The sequence below is a fragment of the Scylla paramamosain genome, chromosome 23 (genome assembly GCF_035594125.1).
Source record: "Scylla paramamosain isolate STU-SP2022 chromosome 23, ASM3559412v1, whole genome shotgun sequence".
In the NCBI taxonomy this organism is placed as follows: domain Eukaryota; kingdom Metazoa; phylum Arthropoda; class Malacostraca; order Decapoda; family Portunidae; genus Scylla; species Scylla paramamosain.
In genome coordinates this window covers 16866854-16887059 of record NC_087173.1, presented here as the reverse complement: position 1 = coordinate 16887059, position 20206 = coordinate 16866854, and the positions used below count along the sequence as shown (strand labels likewise).

At 40.4% G+C, this 20206-nt stretch overlaps 1 protein-coding gene across 4 annotated transcripts in view; it reads left to right on the top strand.

Annotated features, from left to right (window-relative positions):
• The window catches only part of LOC135112294 (uncharacterized), a 41145-nt gene that overhangs the window by 1938 nt on the left and 19001 nt on the right, over nt 1-20206 (top strand). The window contains exon 2 of one of the 4 annotated variants that reach the window (XM_064026610.1): nt 6544-6907. In XM_064026610.1, the coding sequence (XP_063882680.1) occupies nt 6808-6907 (100 nt within the window). In that variant the 5' untranslated portion in view covers nt 6544-6807. Of the gene's footprint in view, nt 1-6526; nt 6944-15483; nt 15687-20206 lie in introns of those variants that run through there. The other 3 variants (XM_064026607.1, XM_064026608.1, XM_064026611.1) reach the window with 3 other exon arrangements.

Genomic DNA, 20206 nt, shown 5'->3' with positions numbered 1-20206 from the left:
TTGCACATGGTAGTCAGTCTGCTGTTAGAACAATATCAGGAACTTGAACTGTATTTCATGAGTGCAGTAATGGTTGATAGACTTATTACTACAGAAACCATCTTACAAATGCTGACTAACCCCTTCATAAGAGTCTACTATCTATTCCTTGATTTAGTTTTGCCAATATTGAACAATGTAAATAAGCTGACGTAGTTTGAGAGTACCCAAGTTCATGCCCTCTATCATTCAGTGTCATGTTCTTAAAGATGCATCTTCCCTACACCTCTTGCCACACTACATGAGGCAGCGTTAGGAGGGGGTTGGAGGAGTTAAATATCCACGCAATGGGACACGGCCCAGTGCACTGCCGCACTAGCCAGTAGCATCTGAACTGCTGAAGCTGCTGTATGTATGGATGCAGCCACCGCCAACACTGGTCATCAAGAGGCATTTTTGTGGTGCATTGTGGGTCAGCTTGCACAAAGTTGAAAAAAAGAAAGAAAAGGAAGCTTTGGTGCAAGGGATAGATTTCCAGGTAGAGCATAAAGGGAAGTTTTACACAAATTTTCTCAGAACTTGAAAGAGAATTCCACAATAATTTTAAGAACTACATCAGAATGTTTGTGAATTCATTCTATAATTTGTTTTTATTTCAAATTTGCCATAGGCATGGATCCTCTTCCAAGATTTTGGTGAACTGCTGAGTGTTGCCACGGGTCCACTCAATGTTTTGGTTTGCCATGGACATAGCAGAGTGAGTGAGCAGTGGCCTCAGAATCCAACTGACCTGCTGCATGTTACCAAGTCATGAAATGCCCACAGGCCAGACTTGGCTGTGACACGCAGCATGCCGCCTCAATCACTGCATATATGGGAAAACTCTCACTGCAGCATGACATGTAGCATAGCATCAGGCATAGTGTGGATGTGCCTTTAAGGACAGTATTGGAGTGTTTGTTTGTTTGTTTGTTTGTTTGTTTGTTTTTGTTTTGTTTTTTTTATGTAGGAGGGACACTGGCCAAGGGCAATAAAAATCCAATAAAAAAAAATGCCCACAGAAATGCCCGTCCCATAAAAGGGTCCAAAGCGGTAGTCAAAAATTGAAGGATAAATGTCTTGAAACCTCCCTCTTGAAGGAATTCAAGAAGGTGGAAATACAGAAGCAAGCAGGGAGTTCCAGAGTTTTTTTTTTTATGTAGGAGGGACACTGACCAAGGGCAACAAAAATCCAATAAAAAAAAAAAAATGCCCACTGAAATGCCAGTCCCAAGGGTCCAAAGGGGTAGTAAAAAATTAAAGGATGACTTTTTCAAGTCATAGGAAGCTGGAAATACAGAAGCAGGCAGGGAGTTCCAGAGTTTACCAGAGAAAGGGATGAATGATTGAGAATACTGGTTAACTCTTGTGTTAGAGAGATGGACAGAATAGGGGTGAGAGAAAGAAGAAAGTCTTGTGCAGCAAGGCCACGGGAGGAGGGGAGGCATGCAGTTAGCAAGATCAGAAGAGCAGTTAGCATGAAAATAGTGGTAGAAGACAGCTAGAGATGCAACATTGCAGCAGTGAGAGAGAGGCTGAAGACAGTCAGTTAAAGGAGAAGAGTTGATGAGACGAAAAGCTTTTGATTCCACCCTGTCTAGAAGAGTAGTATGAGTGGAACACCCCCAGACATGTGAAGCATACTCCATACATGGACGGATAAGGCCCTTGTACAGAGTTAGCAGCTGGGGGGTTGAGAAAAACTGGTGGAGACATCCCAGAATGCCTAACTTCATAGAAAATGTTGTAGCTAGAGATGAAATGTGAAGTTTCCAGTTCAGATTATAAGTAAAGGACAGACTGAGGATGTTCAGTGTAGAAGAAGGGGACAGTTGAGTGTCATTGAAGAAGAGGGGATAGTTGTCTGGAAGGTTGTGTCGAGTTGATAGATGGAGGAATTGAGTTTTTGAGACATTGAACAATACCAAGTTTGCTCTGCCCCAATCAGAAATTTTAGAAAGATCAGAAGTCAAGCGTTCTGTGGCTTCCCTGCGTGAAATGTTTACTTTCTGAAGGGTTGGACATCTATGAAAAGACATGGAAAAGTGCAGGGTGGTATCATCAGTGTAGGAGTGGATAGGACAAGAAGTTTGGTTTAGAAGATCATTAATGAATAATAAGAAGAGAGTGGGTGACAGGACAGAACCCTGAGGAACACCACTGTTAATAGATTTAGGAGAAGAACAGTGACCGTCTACCACAGCAGCAATAGAATGGTCAGAAAGGAAACTTGAGATGAAGTTACAGAGAGAAGGATAGAAGCTGTAGGAGGGTAGTTTGGAAATCAAAGCTTTGTGCCAGACTCTATCAAAAGCTTTTGATATGTCCAAGGCAACAGCAAAAGTTTCACCAAAATCTCTAAAAGAGGATGACCAAGACTCAGTAAGGAAAGCCAGATCACCAGTAGAGCGGCCTTGACGGAACCCATACTAGCGATCAGATAGAAGGTTGTGAAGTGATAGATGTTTAAGAATCTTCCTGTTGAGGATAGATTCAAAAACTTTAGATAGGCAGGAAATTAAAGTAATAGGATGGTAGTTTGAGGGATTAGAATGGTCACCCTTTTTAGGAACAGGCTGAATGTAGGGAAACTTCCAGCAAGAAGGAAAGGTAGATGTTGACAGACAGAGCTGAAAGAGTTTGACTAGGCAAGGTGCAAGCACGGAGGCACAGTTTCAGAGAACAATAGGAGAGACCCCATCAGGTCCATAAGCCTTCTGAGGGTTTAGGCCAGCGAGGGCATGGAAAATATCATTGCGAAGAATTTTAATAGGTAGCATGAAATATTCAGAGTGTGGAGGAGAGGGAGGAACGAGCCCAGAATTGTCCAAGATGCAAGCACGGAGGCACAGTTTCAGAGAATAATAGGAGGGCCCCCATCAGGTCCATAAGCCTTCCGAGGGTTTAGGCCTGCAAGGGCATGGAAAATATCATTGCGAAGAATTTTAATAGGTAGCATGAAATAGTCAGAGTGTGGAGGAGAGGGAGGAACAAGCCCAGAATCGTCCAAGGTAGAGTTTTTAGCAAAGGTTTGAGCGAAGAGTTCAGCTTTAGAAATAGATGTGATAGCAGTGGTGCCATCTGGTTGAAATAAAGGAGGGAAAGAAGAAGCAAAGTTATTGGAGATATTTTTGGCTAGATGCCAGAAGTCACGAGGGGAGTTAGTTCTTGAAAGGTTTTGACACTTTCTGTTAATGAAGGAGTTTTTGGCTAGTTGGAGAACAGACTTGGCATGGTTCTGGGCAGAAATATAAAGTGCATGAGATTCTGGTGATGGAAGGCTTAAATACCTTTTGTGGGCCACCTCTCTATCATGTATAGCACGAGAACAAGCTGTGTTAAACCAAGGTTTGGAAGGTTTAGGTCGAGAAAAAGAGTGAGGAATGCATGCCTCCATGCCAGACACTATCACCTCTGTTATGCGCTCAGCACACAAAGACGGGTCTCGGACATGGAAGCAGTAGTCATTCCAAGGAAAATCAGCAAAATACCTCCTCAGGTCCCCCCAACTAGCAAAGGCAAAAAGCCAGAGGCACCTTTGCTTAGGGGGATCCTGAGGAGGGATTGGAGCGATAGGACAAGATACAGATATGAGATTGTGATCGGAGGAGCCCAATGGAGAAGAAAGGGTGACAGCATAAGCAGAAGGATTAGAGGTCAGGAAAAGGTCAAGAATGTTGGGCGTATCTCTAAGACGGTCAGGAATATGAGTAGGGTGTTGCACCAATTGCTTTAAGTCATGGAGGATAGCAAAGTTGTAGGCTAGTTCACCAGGATGGTCAGTGAAGGGAGAGGAAAGCCAAAGCTGGTGGTGAACATTAAAGTCTCCAAGAATGGAGATCTCTGCAAAAAAGAAGAGGGTCAGAATGTGCTCCACTTTGGAAGTTAAGTAGTCAAAGAATTTCTTATAGTCAGAGGAGTTAGGTGAGAGGTATACAGCACAGATAAATTTTGTTTGAGAGTGACTCTGTGGTCGTAGCCAGATGGTGGAAAACTCATAAGATTCAAGAGCGTGGGCACGAGAGCAGGTTAAGTCATTGCGCACATAGATGCAGCATCCAGCTTTGGATTGAAAATGAGGATAGAGAAAGTAGGAGGGAACAGAAAAGGGGCTACTGTCAGTTGCCTCAGGCACCTGAGTTTCAGTTAGGAAAAGAAGATGAGGTTTAGAAGAGGAGAGGTGTACATTGTACAGTACGGTATATACTTTATTTCAGTGAGAACTGCATATATATTAAGTGTTCTACAGATTGAAAATTAGATCTTAGACCGTGAATGTTGCAGAAGTTAATGAAGAAAAAGTTGAGGGGGGTGTCAAAACACTTAGGGTCGTCAACAGAAAGGCAGTCCGACCTGGGGACATTTATGTTCCCCTCCCCAGATGGGGACTCCGAGGCTGGTGTAGGAGTCGCCATGATAATTTTGAAATTTTTGAGTGAAGGGTGTGTGTGTTATTAGGTGCTTGTAGTTTTGTGTGGAGGAAGAGAGTTGTCTTTAGAGGGCAGGCTGTGACTGCCCCCTTGTGTTGTGAGACACAAAAGGAAACGTTCAGTGAGGTCACAGCTGGGTTTAATGATAAGTTCACAGCACCCCCTGAACAGTGCTTTAGACCTCACTGGGAGTAATTATCATTTTGGCAGGTGTCTACTGCCTCCTCCTCTTATGGTATATGAGAGAAAGCCATCTTTCCAAGACACCACTGAAGCAGATAAGATTCAGGGATCCAGGTAATTTCAAGCCCCTTGAAGAGATGTATCTGAGTGTCAAAGTAGGCAGTGAACTAAGGTCATGCCAGTATAATAGGCAAGATGCAAATAATTTTCAGAGAGGTTGCCCAGATTTCTCAACTGAAGGTGCGTTACAGATATATGAGATTTTCATTTGAATCTTAACACCTACAATCTTTGAAAGCTTAAAATCCAAAGGTGGTATTTGCTAAGGAAGTCCCATCATTGCAGATCCATGGTCACATTACTGCTGACATTCAAGCAAAAGACATTGAATAAAGGCTTAAGTAATTATCTTGGGACTATGGTTAATGTCAATGCCACCATGAAACCTGAGGAGTTTTGGAGCAAAGTAGGTAAAACACAACTAATGGACAACACCCCCATGTTCCCAGATCTCTCACAATTCATGATTACCCTCCTCTGTTTACCTCATTCTGGTGCCACAGTAGAGAGGGTGTTTTCTGCCATCAACAGAATGAAGACAGAAACATGAAACAAACTATCAACAGAGTCTTTGATAGGTTTGCTCCAAACTAAGTAGCTGTTCAGAGAAGCATCTGGCTGTGACATCCAGGTTACAAGGTCTTTGATTGGGAAGTATAATAAATGGGAATTATTGTTGAAGCAGTGAGGAAGTGTTGTGCCAGATAAAATATGTATTTCAAGTGTAGGCCTACAGTACAGTACATTGTACAGTACGGTATATACTTTATTTCAGTGAGAACTGCATATATATTAATGTTAGCATTGTTAAGAATAATGTGAAGTACAGCACAGTACTAGTACTACACAACAGCTCATTTTATCATACAGTAGCTGCTTAAAAGAATTGTTTGCAGAACATTTGCATGTTTTTACAATTTTATGTAGCTTTGTCATGGTGGCTGTAATCTATTTATATATTATTTTTCTTCTGTAAAGGTCTAGTCCTACCCTTTTCATTGATGTTGTTTACCCATTTCTGTTGTTTTTCTTTGGTAGTGGTAGAGAGCATTATGGTTATCTTTGGGGAGCTTAGAAGGTGTTCATGTCGATGATGTGGGACTTAAAATTTTGTTTTACATAGTCTTAGTATTCTTACATACTCCTATTCATGTAACATGCTATGCCTTATTATACTGTACTGTATTCTGCTGTTTTTCTTTGGTGGTGATAGAGAGCAGTATGGTAATCTTTAGGTAGCTTAGAATGTTTTACATAATCTTACTGGTCTTATATACTCCTATTCATGTAACTTGCTATGCCTTATTACACTGTACCATAATCTGAAACTTTTAATTTTGTGTTGTATTTACTCTGTATGTACTATTTATTGCATGTACTATTTATGAATACTGTAGTGGGAAGCTTTGAAAATGGGTACATGTGGAACTTTAAAAAAAATTCTTTGCTCTTTGATGTAAATACTGCTACTGCTTCATACAGTAAAGCCAGTCTTAGTAATGTTAGTTGGTTTACTTTTTATATCCTACATTTTCACTGAAAATATTTAGCCGACACCTATACAATAATGATACATGTTTTTTTCAGAGGTTCTTTACAAATATTATACCCTGAGGTATATTAAATAATACAGTATTGTACATGCATTCTATTTATAATCTAGAATCTATTAATGCATGATAATAAAATTGGTGATAATATCCTTCAAAAGTATTACCAGTATTAAATAATACATAATTTCAAATGAAAAATCTTTATGATGATATGTAGGCATAATGAAAATACTTTGGGGACATCTACAGACTTCTTTATATTTTTTGGACATCCATCCACAGATTTCCAAAAATTTCAGGTGGCAACACTGCATCAGTGAGTTATGGAGCAGCACAGTGGGCACATCTACTGCCCACACTGACCCAGGGCCCAAATCAGTTTTGCAAGATTTTCCCCTGCCACATCAGCAACAGTGCATGCTTGCAGTGTTAAAGGGTGCCAGTCACTGGAACGCAGGGAACAAAATACCCTTTTCCACAGATTGCCAACAAATGCAGCAACACAGAAATTATGGAATCAGTTTTGCAAGCGAAAACAAGTTACAAATCCCATTGCAGCAAGAATGTGCAGTTTGCACTTCTCAGGAGCTGACTATAAACGGGACCTAAAGTATGAATTGTTGAACTTACCAGTGCCAAGATACTTACAGCAGCTAAAAGAAGGTACAGTGCCAACACTACATCCTCCATCACATGAAGGTAAGGAAAGTAACAATTACTCTCCTGCTTCAGTAACTTCCCTTGTGACCTAAATAGATGTGTTATCTCTTTTCCTTCACCAGCTTAGCATTCTCTCCAACTGGTTTAAGGATTGTCTTCTCTCATCTGAATTTTGGCACTCGTTGCAACATGTGGTCTATGTGGTGCCGGGCTGGCTGAGACCAAGTCCTGCAGGTGTGGGTTATGTATTTTCCTTGTAGTGTTACCATGTTGGGAGAGAGGATACTCTCTCTCTCTCTCTCTCTCTCTCTCTCTCTCTCTCTCTCTCTCTCTCTCTCTCTCTCTCTCTCTCTCTCTCTCTCTCTCTCTCTCTCTCTCTCTCTCTCTCTCTCTCTCAAGACCAGAGATATGATCACGAGAAATGGTATGCATTTCCTTAGATAACACACACACACACACACACACACCCACAATGCACCAGCACCTTGAGATCAGCTACCTACAGGCTGTACATGCTGCGCAGACTCAGGTCGCTGGGGACGCCGACAGATGAGTTAAGGGGGGTGTACCTTACCTTCATCCTCCCCAAACTCATGTATGCCTCCCCAGCGTGGTCCTCCTCCCTCACACACACTCAACAGCTACAGCTAGAGAGTGTGCAGAAAAGGGCGTGCAGGGTCATCCTTGGCCCTGCATACACCACCTATGAAGAAGCCCTGACCACCCTGAGTCTGTCCAGAATATCCACCAGGCACCGAGAGGCTCTGGAGAAGTTTGGGAGGGGACTACTGCATCATCCGTGTCTCAGAAACATCCTGCCGCCCCGACGCGCCTCGCCCTGTCCGTGCCACCAGACACCACAACAAAATAACGCCCCTGAAGGCGCCGCGCACGGACCAGTACAGACTCAGTGCGATTCCCACCATGGTGCGAGCCATCAATCAATAGTATTTCCCTCCTAGATTAGACTTACCTTTAGGATTAATGTTAAGTTTTTCCCCATCCCCTATGTACATTTTCAGTTTGTCAACTGCCTAAATAATAAACCGTTTATTATTATTATTATTATTATTACAATGCCTGTCTAGAGACATAAAAGTGATCGTAGTTCTTGTCTGGAGAGAGAGAGAAGGGGGGACACGCATACACACAAGCACAAAAACAGACTATGCATGTCTAGGTATGTAAGCCTCCGTCACACATTTAAGATTCTCATCACAACAGTGCCAAGAATAGTAGTCATAGGTCTGTTGTGATGCAGTTTTATGGTCAGTAGTGATGAGTCTTGACAGTTGTAGGTCAAGACTCATCGTAGGTCAAGACTCAACCCATCATAGCATTGCCATGATGCTTTCGTGATGTTGTCAACCAGCTTTTACTATCCTCTCCCTTCTCTGACCATTCTGGTGAACTTTGCTAACTTTACTTTCCTCCATGACCTAGAGCAACTTGTGTAACACCCTACTCATATTCCTGACCATCTTGGAGATGCATCCAACATTCTTGACCTTTTCCTAGCCTCTAATCCTTCTGCTTTTTTTTTTTTTTTAAATACAGGAGGAACACCACCCAAGGGCAACAAAAATCTAATAAAAAAAAAAAGCCCACCGAGATGCCAATCCCCGAACAGGGTCCAAAGTGGTAGTCAAAATTTGTAGGATAAGTGTCTTTAAACCTCCCTCTTAAAGGACTTCAAGTCATAGGAAGGTGGAAATACAGAAGCAGGCAGGGAGTTCCAGAGTTTACCAGAGAAAGGGATGAATGATTGCGAATACTGGTTAACTTTTTCATTAGAGAGGTGGACAGAATAGGGGTGAGAGAAAGAATAAAGTCTTGTGCAGTGAGGCTGTGGGATGAGGGGGGCATGCAGTTAGCAAGATCAGAAGAGCAGTTAGCATGAAAATAACAGTAGAAGATAGCTAGAGATGCAACATTGCAGCGATGAGAAAGAGGCTGAAGACAGTCAGTTAGAGGAGAGGAGTTGATGAGATGAAAAGCTTTTGATTCCACCCTGTCTAAAAGAGCGGTATGAGTGGAAAGCCCCCTCCCCAGACATGTGAAACATACTCCATATATGGGCAGATAAAGCCCTTGTACAGTGTTAGCAGCTGTGGGGGGGAGGGTGAAACAAACTGGTGGAGACATCTCAAAATGCCTAGATTCATAGAAGCTGTTTTAGCTAGAGATGAGTTTCCAGTTTAGATTATAACAAAAGGACAGATCAAGGATGTTCATTGTAGAAGAGGGAGACAGTTGAGTGTCATTGAAGAAGAGGGGATAGTTATCTGGAAGGTTGTGTCAAGTTGATAGATGGAAGAATTGAGTTTTTGAGGCATTGCTCTGCCCCAATCAGAAATTTTAGAGAGATCAGAAGTCAGGCATTCTATGGCTTCCTTGTGTGAACTGTTTACTTCCTGAAGGGTTGGACATCTATGAAAAGATGTGGAAAAGTGCAGGGTGGTATCATCAGCATAGTAGTGGATAGGACAAGAAGTTTGGTTTAGAAGATCGTTGATGAATAATAGGATGAGAGTGGGTGATAGGACAGAACCCTGAGGATCACCACTGTTAATTGATTTAGGAGAAGAACATTGACTGTCTACAACAGCAGCAAAAGAACGTCAGAAAAGAAACTTGAGATGAAGTTACAGAGAGAAGGATAGAAGCTGAATGTAGGTTGAATGTAGGCAAACTTCCAGCAAGAAGGAATGGTAGAAGTTGACAGACAGAGTTGAGAGACAAGGTGCAGTTTTGGAGAACAATAGGAGGGACCCCATCAGGTCCATAAGCCTTCTGAGGGTTTTGGCCAGTGAGGGCATGGCTGTTACTCTATCTTTTCTGTTCAGCTCCTCTGATCACAATCTTATATCTGCATCTTGTCCAATCCCTCCAATCCCTCCTCAGGATCCCCCAAAGCAGAGGTGCCTCTGGTGTTCTACATCTGCTAATTAGGGGGACCTGAGGAGGTATTATGCTGATATTCTTTGGAATGACTACTGCTTCCATATCAGAGACCTGTCTTTGTGTACTGAGCACATAACAGAGGTGAAAGTGTCTGGCATGGAGATCTTTCTACCTAAACCTTCCAAACCTTGACTTAATACAACCTGTTCTCTTGCTATACATGATAGTGAGGTGGCCCACAAAGGGTACTTGAGTCTTCCATCACCCGAATCTCATGCCCTTTATATTTCTGCCTGGAATCATGCCTATTCTGTTCTCCAGCTAACCAAAAACTTCTTCATTAATAGAGTGTCAAAATCTTTCAAGATCTAACTCCCCTCATGACTTCTGGCACCTAGCTAAAAACATCTCCAATAATTTTTCTTCGTCTTTCCCTCCTTTATTTCATCCTCATGGCACAACTGCCATCTCGTTTATCTCTAAAGCTGAACTTTTTGCTCAAGCCTTGGATGATTCAGGGCTTGTTCCTCTTTCTCCACCACCCTCTGACTACTTCATGCCACCCATTATAATCCTTCACAGTGATGTTTTCCATGCCCTCTTTGGCCTCAACCCTCAGAAGGCTTATGAACCTGATGGGGTCCCATCTATTGTTCTCCAAAACTGTGCCTCTGTGCCTTGCCTAGTCAGACTCTTTCAATTTTGTCTATCAACATCTACCTTTCCTTTTTGCTGGAAGTTTGCCTACATTCAGCCTGTTCCTAAAAAGGGTGACCATTCTAATCCCTCAAACTATTGTCCTATTGCTTTAATTTCCTGCCTAATTAAAGTTTTTGAATCTATCCTCAACAGCAAGATTCTTAAACATCTGTCACTTCACAACCTTCTGTCTGATCACCAGTATGGGTTCTGTCAAAGCCACTCTTCTGGTGATCTTCTGGCATTCCTTAGTGAGTCTCTTTTAGATTTTGGTGAAATTTTTGCTGTTGCCTTAGACATATCAAAAGCTTTTGATAGAGTTTGTCACAAAGCTTTGATTTCCAAACAACCTTCCTACAGCTTCTATCCTTCTTTCTGTAACTTCATCTAAGTTTCCTTTCAGACCATTCTGTTGCTACTGTGGTAGATGGTCACTGTTCTCCTAAATCTATTAACAGTGGTGTTCCTCAGGGTTCTGTCCTGTCACCTACCCTCTTTCTATTATTCATCAATGATCTAAAACAAACCTTGTCTTATCCACTCCTACACTGATAATACCACCCTGCACTTTTCTTTTGTTGATGTACAACCCTTCAGGAAGTAAACGGTTCTCACAGGGAAGCCACAGAATGCCTGACTTCTGATCTCTCTAAAATTTCTGATTGAGGCAGAGCAAACTTGTATTGTTCAGTGCCTCAAAAACTTAATTCCTCCATCTATTATTTCAACAAAACCTTTCAGACAACTATCCCCTCTTCTTCAATGACACTCAGCAGTCCCCCTCTTCTACACTGAGCATCCTCAGTCTGTCCTTTTCTTATAATTATAATCTAAGCAGAAAACTTCACATTCCATCTCTAGCTAAAACAGCTTCTATGAAGTTAGAAGTTCTGAGTTGTCTCCTCAAATTTTCTCACCCCTCTGGCTGCTAACTCTGTACAGGGGCCTTATCTGCCCATGTATGGACTATGCTTCACATGTATGGGGTGTTTCCACTCATACTGCTCTTTTAGACAGGGTGGAATCAAAAGCTTTTCATTTTATCTCCTATCCTTTAACTGACTATCTTCAGCCTCTTTCCAATCGCTGCAGTGTTGCATCTCTTGCTATCTTCCACCTCTATTTTCAAGCCAACTGCTCTTCTCATCTTTCTAATTACATGCCTCCCCTTCTTCTGCAGCCTAGCTGCACAAGACTTTCCTCTTTCTCTCACCTCTATTCTGTCCACCTCTCTAATGCAAGAGTTAACCAGTATTCTCAATCATTCATCTCTTTCTCTGGTAAACTTTGGAACTTCCTGCCTGCCTCTGTATTTCCACCCTCCTATAACTTGAACTCTTTCAAGAGGGAGGTTTCAAGACACTTATCCTATAATTTCTGACTACCACTTTCAACTCTGTTAGGGGACTGGCACCTTAATTTTTTTTTTTATTGCAGTTTTGTTGCCCTTGGCTAGTGCCCTCCCACATAAAAATAGATAAATAAATAAATATATAAATAAAAGAGATGTGGGGATGCTGCTGAAAGTGACTCATGCAGGTATTGGCACAATGGAGGGCTTTGGTGGCCATCTCATCTCTTTTTATTCCCCCACGGTTGTCCAGGGAGTATAACTGTGATGCTATCATGACACCGTTTTGACTGTGTTGTGACTCTTTTGCCCATCATCAGTCATGACAGCAAAAATGACCGTTAAATTTCTAAATTCCACAAATCTTGACGTTGTCATGGCGCTGTCATGATGTTGTCGTGATGGTCATAGGTCTGTTGTCATGATGGTCATAGGCTTATTGTCATGACTCTGTCATGACGCCAATTGTGATGACTCTGTCATGACGCCAATTGTGATGAACTAATAATCGTGACCAAATCATGACACTGCAAGGAAAATGCATAAGTGGCAACTCACACGTGCTGGACTTTGGGACCCAGCTAGCCTAGCACCACACAGACCACACATCGCAATGAGTCAGTTTTAAAATCAAACATAAATATATCATCTTTGTTTTTAAGTCATGAGCTGGTGAAGGTGTCCAGATTTAAATGAACATATTTGATTTCTGGTGACTTCAAACATTCGCTGCCCAGGCATACATGTTGCTACATTGTCCCTCCCCTTGCATAAGATATCACCTTTTCAGTGGATGTGATTTTGTGTAGATACAGGTACTTGTTGGTTACTTGTTAGTGTGAGAGGGTGTTCATTATTGTGCTGGTATTCATGCAAATCACACATACTTTGTAAACTAAAGAATCAATGCATTTTACAGGCGAGGCCATAAATAGTGGCGGTTATCGCACATCGTGGCAACATTTGATCAAGGTCATTTCATCCCTCCTGTCTGGCTGGCAGGAACATATCTTAAAAAATCACCTATTTGGCAACTTACTCCGTGAGCCATCTGCGGGGCACTGCAGATTAACGGTTAGTGATCTGTATCGTGGGCAGCGTTGCCAGACGTACGATAATTATTGTACAAGTACAATAATTTTTGCCCGTGTACGATGTACAATGGGACTCATACGATAATAAGATAATTTGGGAATTCGTACGATATTTTTATGAAATATACAATAATTTGAGTGAAAATTAATGTTATCAATATCAGGTAATGCAAAATTTCTTATATAAATTTGAATAATAAAATAAAAACCTGAAAGTGTCAGATGTATTGCTTTCCTTACGAGACAAGTCTCACCATACGGGTGAACAACAGGTCTCGTTCTTGTCTGCGACCAGTCCGTCCGCTCCCCGAGTCCCCTGTCCCATAGTCTCGTATTCGTCAGTCAGTCGTCAGTCTCGCGCGTCGCGACGCAGGACAGGATTTTCAGTTTTCATTAAAAATGTCTAAAGAGAAAGGAAAGGAGAGAGAGGAGGCATGTGGTGCAGTGCCGAAAAAAGCGAGACAGTAACAAATATAGGCCCAAGTGGGGAAAAGTTTCCGTGGGTGGGGCCTGGAAAGAAGGATGTTTATAAGGCCATGTGCCTTATTGTTGTTGTTTTTTTTTTCATCACACACACACACACACACACACACACACACACACACACACACTCTCTCTCTCTCTCTCTCTCTCTCTCTCTCTCTCTCTCTCTCTCTCTCTCTCTCTCTCTCTCTCTCTCTCTCTCTCTCTCTCTCTCTCTCTCTATATATATATATATATATATATATATATATATATATATATATATATATGTAAAACCTAAATTCTGCTGTATTTGGAAAGTGGCAGTTTTGCATAATATTTGGAATAATATCATATGTACGATAATTTTACCAGAAGTACAATAATTTCAACCTGTATAGTACGATGATATGCCCAAAACAATCTGGCAACGCTGGTCGTGGGTAGTGACATTGTCGGAGACGATGCAAGCACGATTTGTCAATCTGAGCGATATTTTGCGTATCTTGTGCTTTACTGGACAATGGCACGCAAACCACAAATCACTCAAGACAATATCAGTCGTATTTACGCCTTACATAAGGCTGGGATTGGCGCAAATGCTATTCAACAACAGACTGGTGTGCCTCAACGTACTGTTGAACGCTGGCGGCACAGCGATGCCGGGCCGCCAAAGATGATGCAGTACCAGCCCACTTAAAACCTGGTCGGCCTAAAAAAGTAAATAAAAGGACTCTGTGTTGAAGCGTGACTTGAGTGTTAGACCTCTAAGTACAGCACGTGAGCTAAAAGATAATAATCCAGGTCTGCTGGGTAATGTGTCTCGCAGGACAGTATCACGTTACTGTAGAAAAGAGCTTGATCTCCCTTCCCGCACTGCCACGAAGAAACCTTTGCTCACTCCTCGGCAGATTGCAAACAGGCTCAGTTTTGCCAAGAAATACATTCTGTGGCCCATGGAGAAAATACGTTCTGTACTGTGGAGTGATGAAAGTGTTTTCACAGTATCTGGGACACAGTTTGCAAGAGTGCGTAAGCTAAAGGGATCTGACCGGTATGACCCAAAATACACGGTAAAAAACGGTAAAACATCCAGATTCAGTTATGGTTTGGGGAGCATTTACATACTATGGTATTGGCAATTTGGTCTTTTTTTTAAAGGGAGAGTCAATGAACAGCGAACGGTACTTAGAACTGTTATATGACAATTTAGAGGAGTGTTATGTGAAGTGCAAAGCAGAATGTTTCATGCAGGATGGGGCTCCCTGCCACATTAGCAAAAAAAGTAAAGGAGTGGTTGGAAAATTGTGACTTGGATTACATCAAGGATTGGCCTGCCAACAGTCTTGATCTTAATCCTATCGAGAACTTGTGGTCTTTTCTGAAAAATGAGATCAAGAAAGAGGACACTAGTTCACTGCCGAAACTCAAAGCGGTATTATTATAGTTTAAGCCATTACACACTACGTGGTAATAACCTACCTCATTTTGTTCTTCTCACTATTCACATCATTTCTAATGATTACACTACTTGTCGGAAATTAATAATAACGCCACAATAGGCCTGGGAATGCACAGCGCTCTCAACTTTTTCTAAGTCCACAGGTAAACATAAATGGTGTATTGTTGCCTGAACTTCAGTTGTTAGGTTAGGTTAGGGTTAGGTTAGATTAGATTAAATTAGGTGCTTCTCAATGTCTTGTCAAATTGCGAGAGGGAGAGTTTGGGGTATTTTCCTAGATATAGAGAATTTCCCTAGATTTAGGGAAATTTCCCTAGATTTCTCTAGATTTTGGGGAAATTTCCCTAGATTTTTTAAGTCCATATATCACTCGTATATGGCTCCCCCCCCCCAAAACCCCCGGTTCCCCACAGGCCCCCAAGCTTGCTTGAGGGATTGGGGGGCCGTGGGTAGAGATTGGGGACATTGGCTTAAACTATAAATTTACCCATTTATGTTTACCTGTGGACTTAGAAAAAGTTGAGAGCGCTGTGCATTCCCAGGCCTATTGTGGCGTTATTATTAATTTCCGACAAGTAGTGTAATCATTAGAAATTATGTGAGTAGTGAGAAGAACAAAGGTAGGTTATTACCACGTAGTGTGTAATGGCTTAAACTATAAATTTACCCTGAATTTAAATAAATTCACACTGCAACGAGTATGGGAAAGTCTTCCACAAGATAAATTGCAAGGCCTAGTTGACTCAGTTCCTCGTCGTCTACAAGAAGTCATGAAGAAAAAGGGAAATGCAACACGATATGAACACTGTGGTGAGTGAAATACATTTTATTGTTATTTTATTACTGATGGGATGGTTACCACGAACCGCCGGCATTGTTTACAATCCGCCACTATTTATGGCCTCGCCTGTATATATATTGAAATGATGGCAAATATTCTGTGATTCATATTTATATAAGTAATGTGTGATATGATGATATACACTGTTTAGCAGAAAATATGCAAGTCCGGTTGGCAACCATGGGGACCTTCAAATGAAGCCCGCCGGTCCACAGCTTCATCAGTATGAAGCAGTATAATTTTTTATTCACTTTACCTGGGCAGAGTTAGCTGTGAACATGAGTAAGGAACAGCTACAGTACACTGGTCTGTAGCTATAACATTGGGATATGTTATTGAAAACACAATGGTAAAGTGTAAATAGCCAATCCATCAAATGGGGTTGGTGGGTGTTCCTGCCAGCCACCACCACCCCAGGATTTTCTGGCCATCATTTCACAACCACCAAAGAAACAAACACATATACAATGAAAACATATTTCCAAAAAAATAAATAGAAAGCCATTAAATAATGGATGTGCAAATAGAAACTTAAAATAAAAAAAAATCTACAATTAATAGCTGAGCTGAAAGATGGACCCCATTCCTGTGGCTGGTGTTAGGAGGGAGGGAGGGCAGGGGACCCAGGACTGGCTGGTGAAAAGTAATGTTTCCTGCAAGGAGTGATGACATATGATGCGTAGAGTCTTATCTGATCATGTAACCAATTACTAATAAAATAACATGGAAAAACAAGCATGAAATAAGTGAAGGGGTTGGTGAAGAGGTGGTTCTGGCTCCCTCTTTGTGAAGGAACGCCACTATAGTAGAATCTGACTAATTTGGTACTAGTAGTGTTAGCTGTTCCTCTCCCTACATTTGTCACGTTCATGGTCAACAACCATGTGAACACTCTCTCTCTCTCTCTCTCTCTCTCTCTCTCTCTCTCTCTCTCTCTCTCTCTCTCTCTCATCCTTTGCCTTAATTACCACAAAAAAAAAAGTTGTTATATATGACCATTTTTTTTACTTTCGATTTGGTGATGGAATAACACTGTATAGCTTCTGGTACATTTGAGAATGTGTATAGGCCGTGTGGTGCTGCTGTCCCAGAGTCCTTGACACTTGACTTGAAATCCCCCAGATAAATCCTGCTGGCCATGGTCAGGTCACTCTGAGGGTGAGGTGGCAAAGCGCGGAGAGGTACAACCAACATCCCGAGTAGCAAGTTAGCCAGGTTCTACTATAGCTTGTTTCTCTGCTGCTCGACCTCTTCATGTGCTGGGCGAGGAGCCTTCTTGTGACCGATAATAAACAAAGAGTGATTTCCTGGCGGGAAGGGTGAAGAAGTTATTTGATTAACTTGCTGTGGGAGACATGATGGAAACAAAGTGGCAACTGAGGGAAGATGTTTGGAGCAGGGTTGCCAGATTTTTCAGAGCAAAAGATGCCAAAGTGTTTCCAATAAAGTGCCAAATAGCACAAAATAGTGCCAAACTTTATAACTCATAAAATATATATATATATATATATATATATATATATATATATATATATATATATATATATATATATATATATATATATATATATATATATATATATATATATATATATACACACTACACACACACACAGATTGAGACGGGACAATACGAGCTTAGCTCATCTCCCATGTCACAACACACACACACACACACACACACACACACTATATTGCAGATGGTCTGACAAAAGTTAACTGAATAATTACTTGAACACTGTTGCAGGTAATTATATACAAAACTGCCTATTATAAAACAGCCAGAAAACACCTGCAATATATCGTGGTAACTAGGGTAACATTCCAAACAAGAACATATTTAAAAAAAATCTTTATTACTAGCCAAATGGTTATGTGCAAAGTTACAAAAATAGTTAATTCATAAATTTACAATGTTTACCCATAATAATCTTCATAGAGATAGATAATATATATTTTTACTTGTACATGTACATTTTCAAGATGAACCAATCTAGGCACTCCGTTCACATTAGGCTAATTATTGATCTTAAAGTTATAATGAAAGACCATTCCCTATATCTCCACATTTCCACAAAACATTCTAAATAAAGCATATATAATTATTTGGCATTAATTGTTCTTTTAATAGTAATGAGATCATTCCTTACAGCCCCACATTGGCACACAACACTCAAAATAAAGCATATATATATATATATATATATATATATATATATATATATATATATATATATATATATATATATATATATATATATATATATATATATATATATATTCTTATAATATTAATGAGATAATTCCTTAAAGCCCAACATTGCCACACAACACTCAAAATAAAGCATACCATAGACTAGGAGCATACAAATCTATTTGGCATTAACTGTTCTTATAATAGTAATGAGATAATTCCTTAAAGCCCAACATTGCCACACAACACTCAAAATATAAATCTATTTGGCATTAATTGTTCTTATAATAGTAATGAGATAATTCCTTAAAACCCAACATTGCCACACATCACTCAAAATATAAATCTATTTGGCATTAACTGTTCTTATAATAGTAATGAGATAATTCCTTAAAGCCCAACATTGCCACACAACACTCAAAATATAAATCTAGTTGGCATTAATTGTTCTTATAATAGTAATGAGATAATTCCTTAAAGCCCAACATTGCCACATATCACTCAAAATATAGCATATAAATCTATTTGGCATTAATTATTCTTATAATAGCAATGAGATAATTCCTTAAAGCCCAACATTGCCAAACAACACTCAAAATACAAATATATTTGGCATTAATTGTTCTCTAATAGTAATGAGACCATTCCTCACAGCTCCACACATTCACTCAACACTCAAAATAAAGCATAAGAAACATAAGATAACTTTTCCTCTTACCAGCCATCTTGTAGCAGATGGTTGCTGAAATGGAGCTGGTAGTCCTTTCCTTTCATCGTCTGGGTTCATGATGTTGAAGAGAGTCTTGTAAGACTCTCTCCGAAGAGAGCTTTTGGAGAACCATTTCGGAATTTCAGATAAGAGGAACCCCAGGTTAGATGGCAATTTATTGAAAGAATGCTGTATACTAAGGGCAAGGGAGTGACAAATGCACCTCATTAGCACACAGTTCGGTGACTCCTCTTGTATTCGTGTCCATACAGAATTATTATGTCCTACCATGACGGATGCACCATCACTTGCAAATCCTATACAGTTGCTTAAGCTTTGACCAATGTCTTGCACTGATGTCTTAATCTTATCAAACAAAACTGCACCTGTTGCTTCAGTCACTGGTACAAGTCCTACTAGTTCTGTCATATTTTTTTTTTCCTTTTTGCTGAAGTAGCGAACAACTATGCATAAATGTTTTTCTGTACTAATGTCAGTTGATTCATCAACTAGCACAGCAAACTTTTCACCTTTGATATCATTCCTTAACTCCTGTTTAAAGGCAGGTGTCTGAGACTACTTCAGTGACCAATTTGCTGCATTTTGTCCGGTGCAATGATATTTTCCCAAGTGTACTTCCTTTTCCATGTTTTTTCATTATTTCACCAAGGTGGTCAATTGATTTAATAGAGCAATGACAAGATATTGCAACTGCCAACTCCAATTCAGTTTTTTTAACATCCTCATTTGGACCACTGGGGTAAACAGTAATAGGCTTTGTGGTTCTAATAACAGATTGTTTCATTTTGTGCTTCTCCGTCTGCTCATGCTTTTGAATAATGGAGAGTCTTGGTTTTAAATTGCAGAAGCATAGCTTGCAATATGCATCGCCTCGGCCATCTGGTGCTTCCTTCACCCACAAGAAGGTTCTTTCCCACTCACACTTGTAGTTTCTCTGGCTGTCGTAGAAACCTTTCCACTTCGGCATTGTGATGGTACCTGTAAAACATTTGGCTTTTTTTAACTTAATCTAACCGAACCTAACCTATGCTAAGCGGTAAATTTTTACAAAAAGGCCCGTCTGGCGCCGCACAACGGCCATCTCACGCGGCGGGACAACCTACTTTTTATCGCCACTGAAGGGGTTAATCATTATTTATGTGCATTTTTTCGGTATTAATTTGGTATTACACCGGGTTTCAGGATTTCGTTAAAACACTTACTATTAGACAGGTTTTCCTTCATAAACACTTACCTTTTTGGATCTTTTCGGTTTGAGTGCCTATCGAATTTAAATGTTTTTTTTATTCCAAAGTATGTATTTTGATGTGGAAAACCCTAAAATGATAACCATTTTGTGGAGAAACCAATACTTATGTGTAACCTAACCTAACCTAACCTAATCTAACCTAACCTAACCTAACCTAAACTTAACCTAACCTAACCTAACCTAACCTAACCTAACCTAAGTGTTAATAAATAATTTCTCCACAAAATGGTTATAATTTTTGGGTTTTCCACATCAAAATACATACATTGGAATAAAAAAAACATTAAAATTCGATAGGCACTCAACCCGAAAAGAC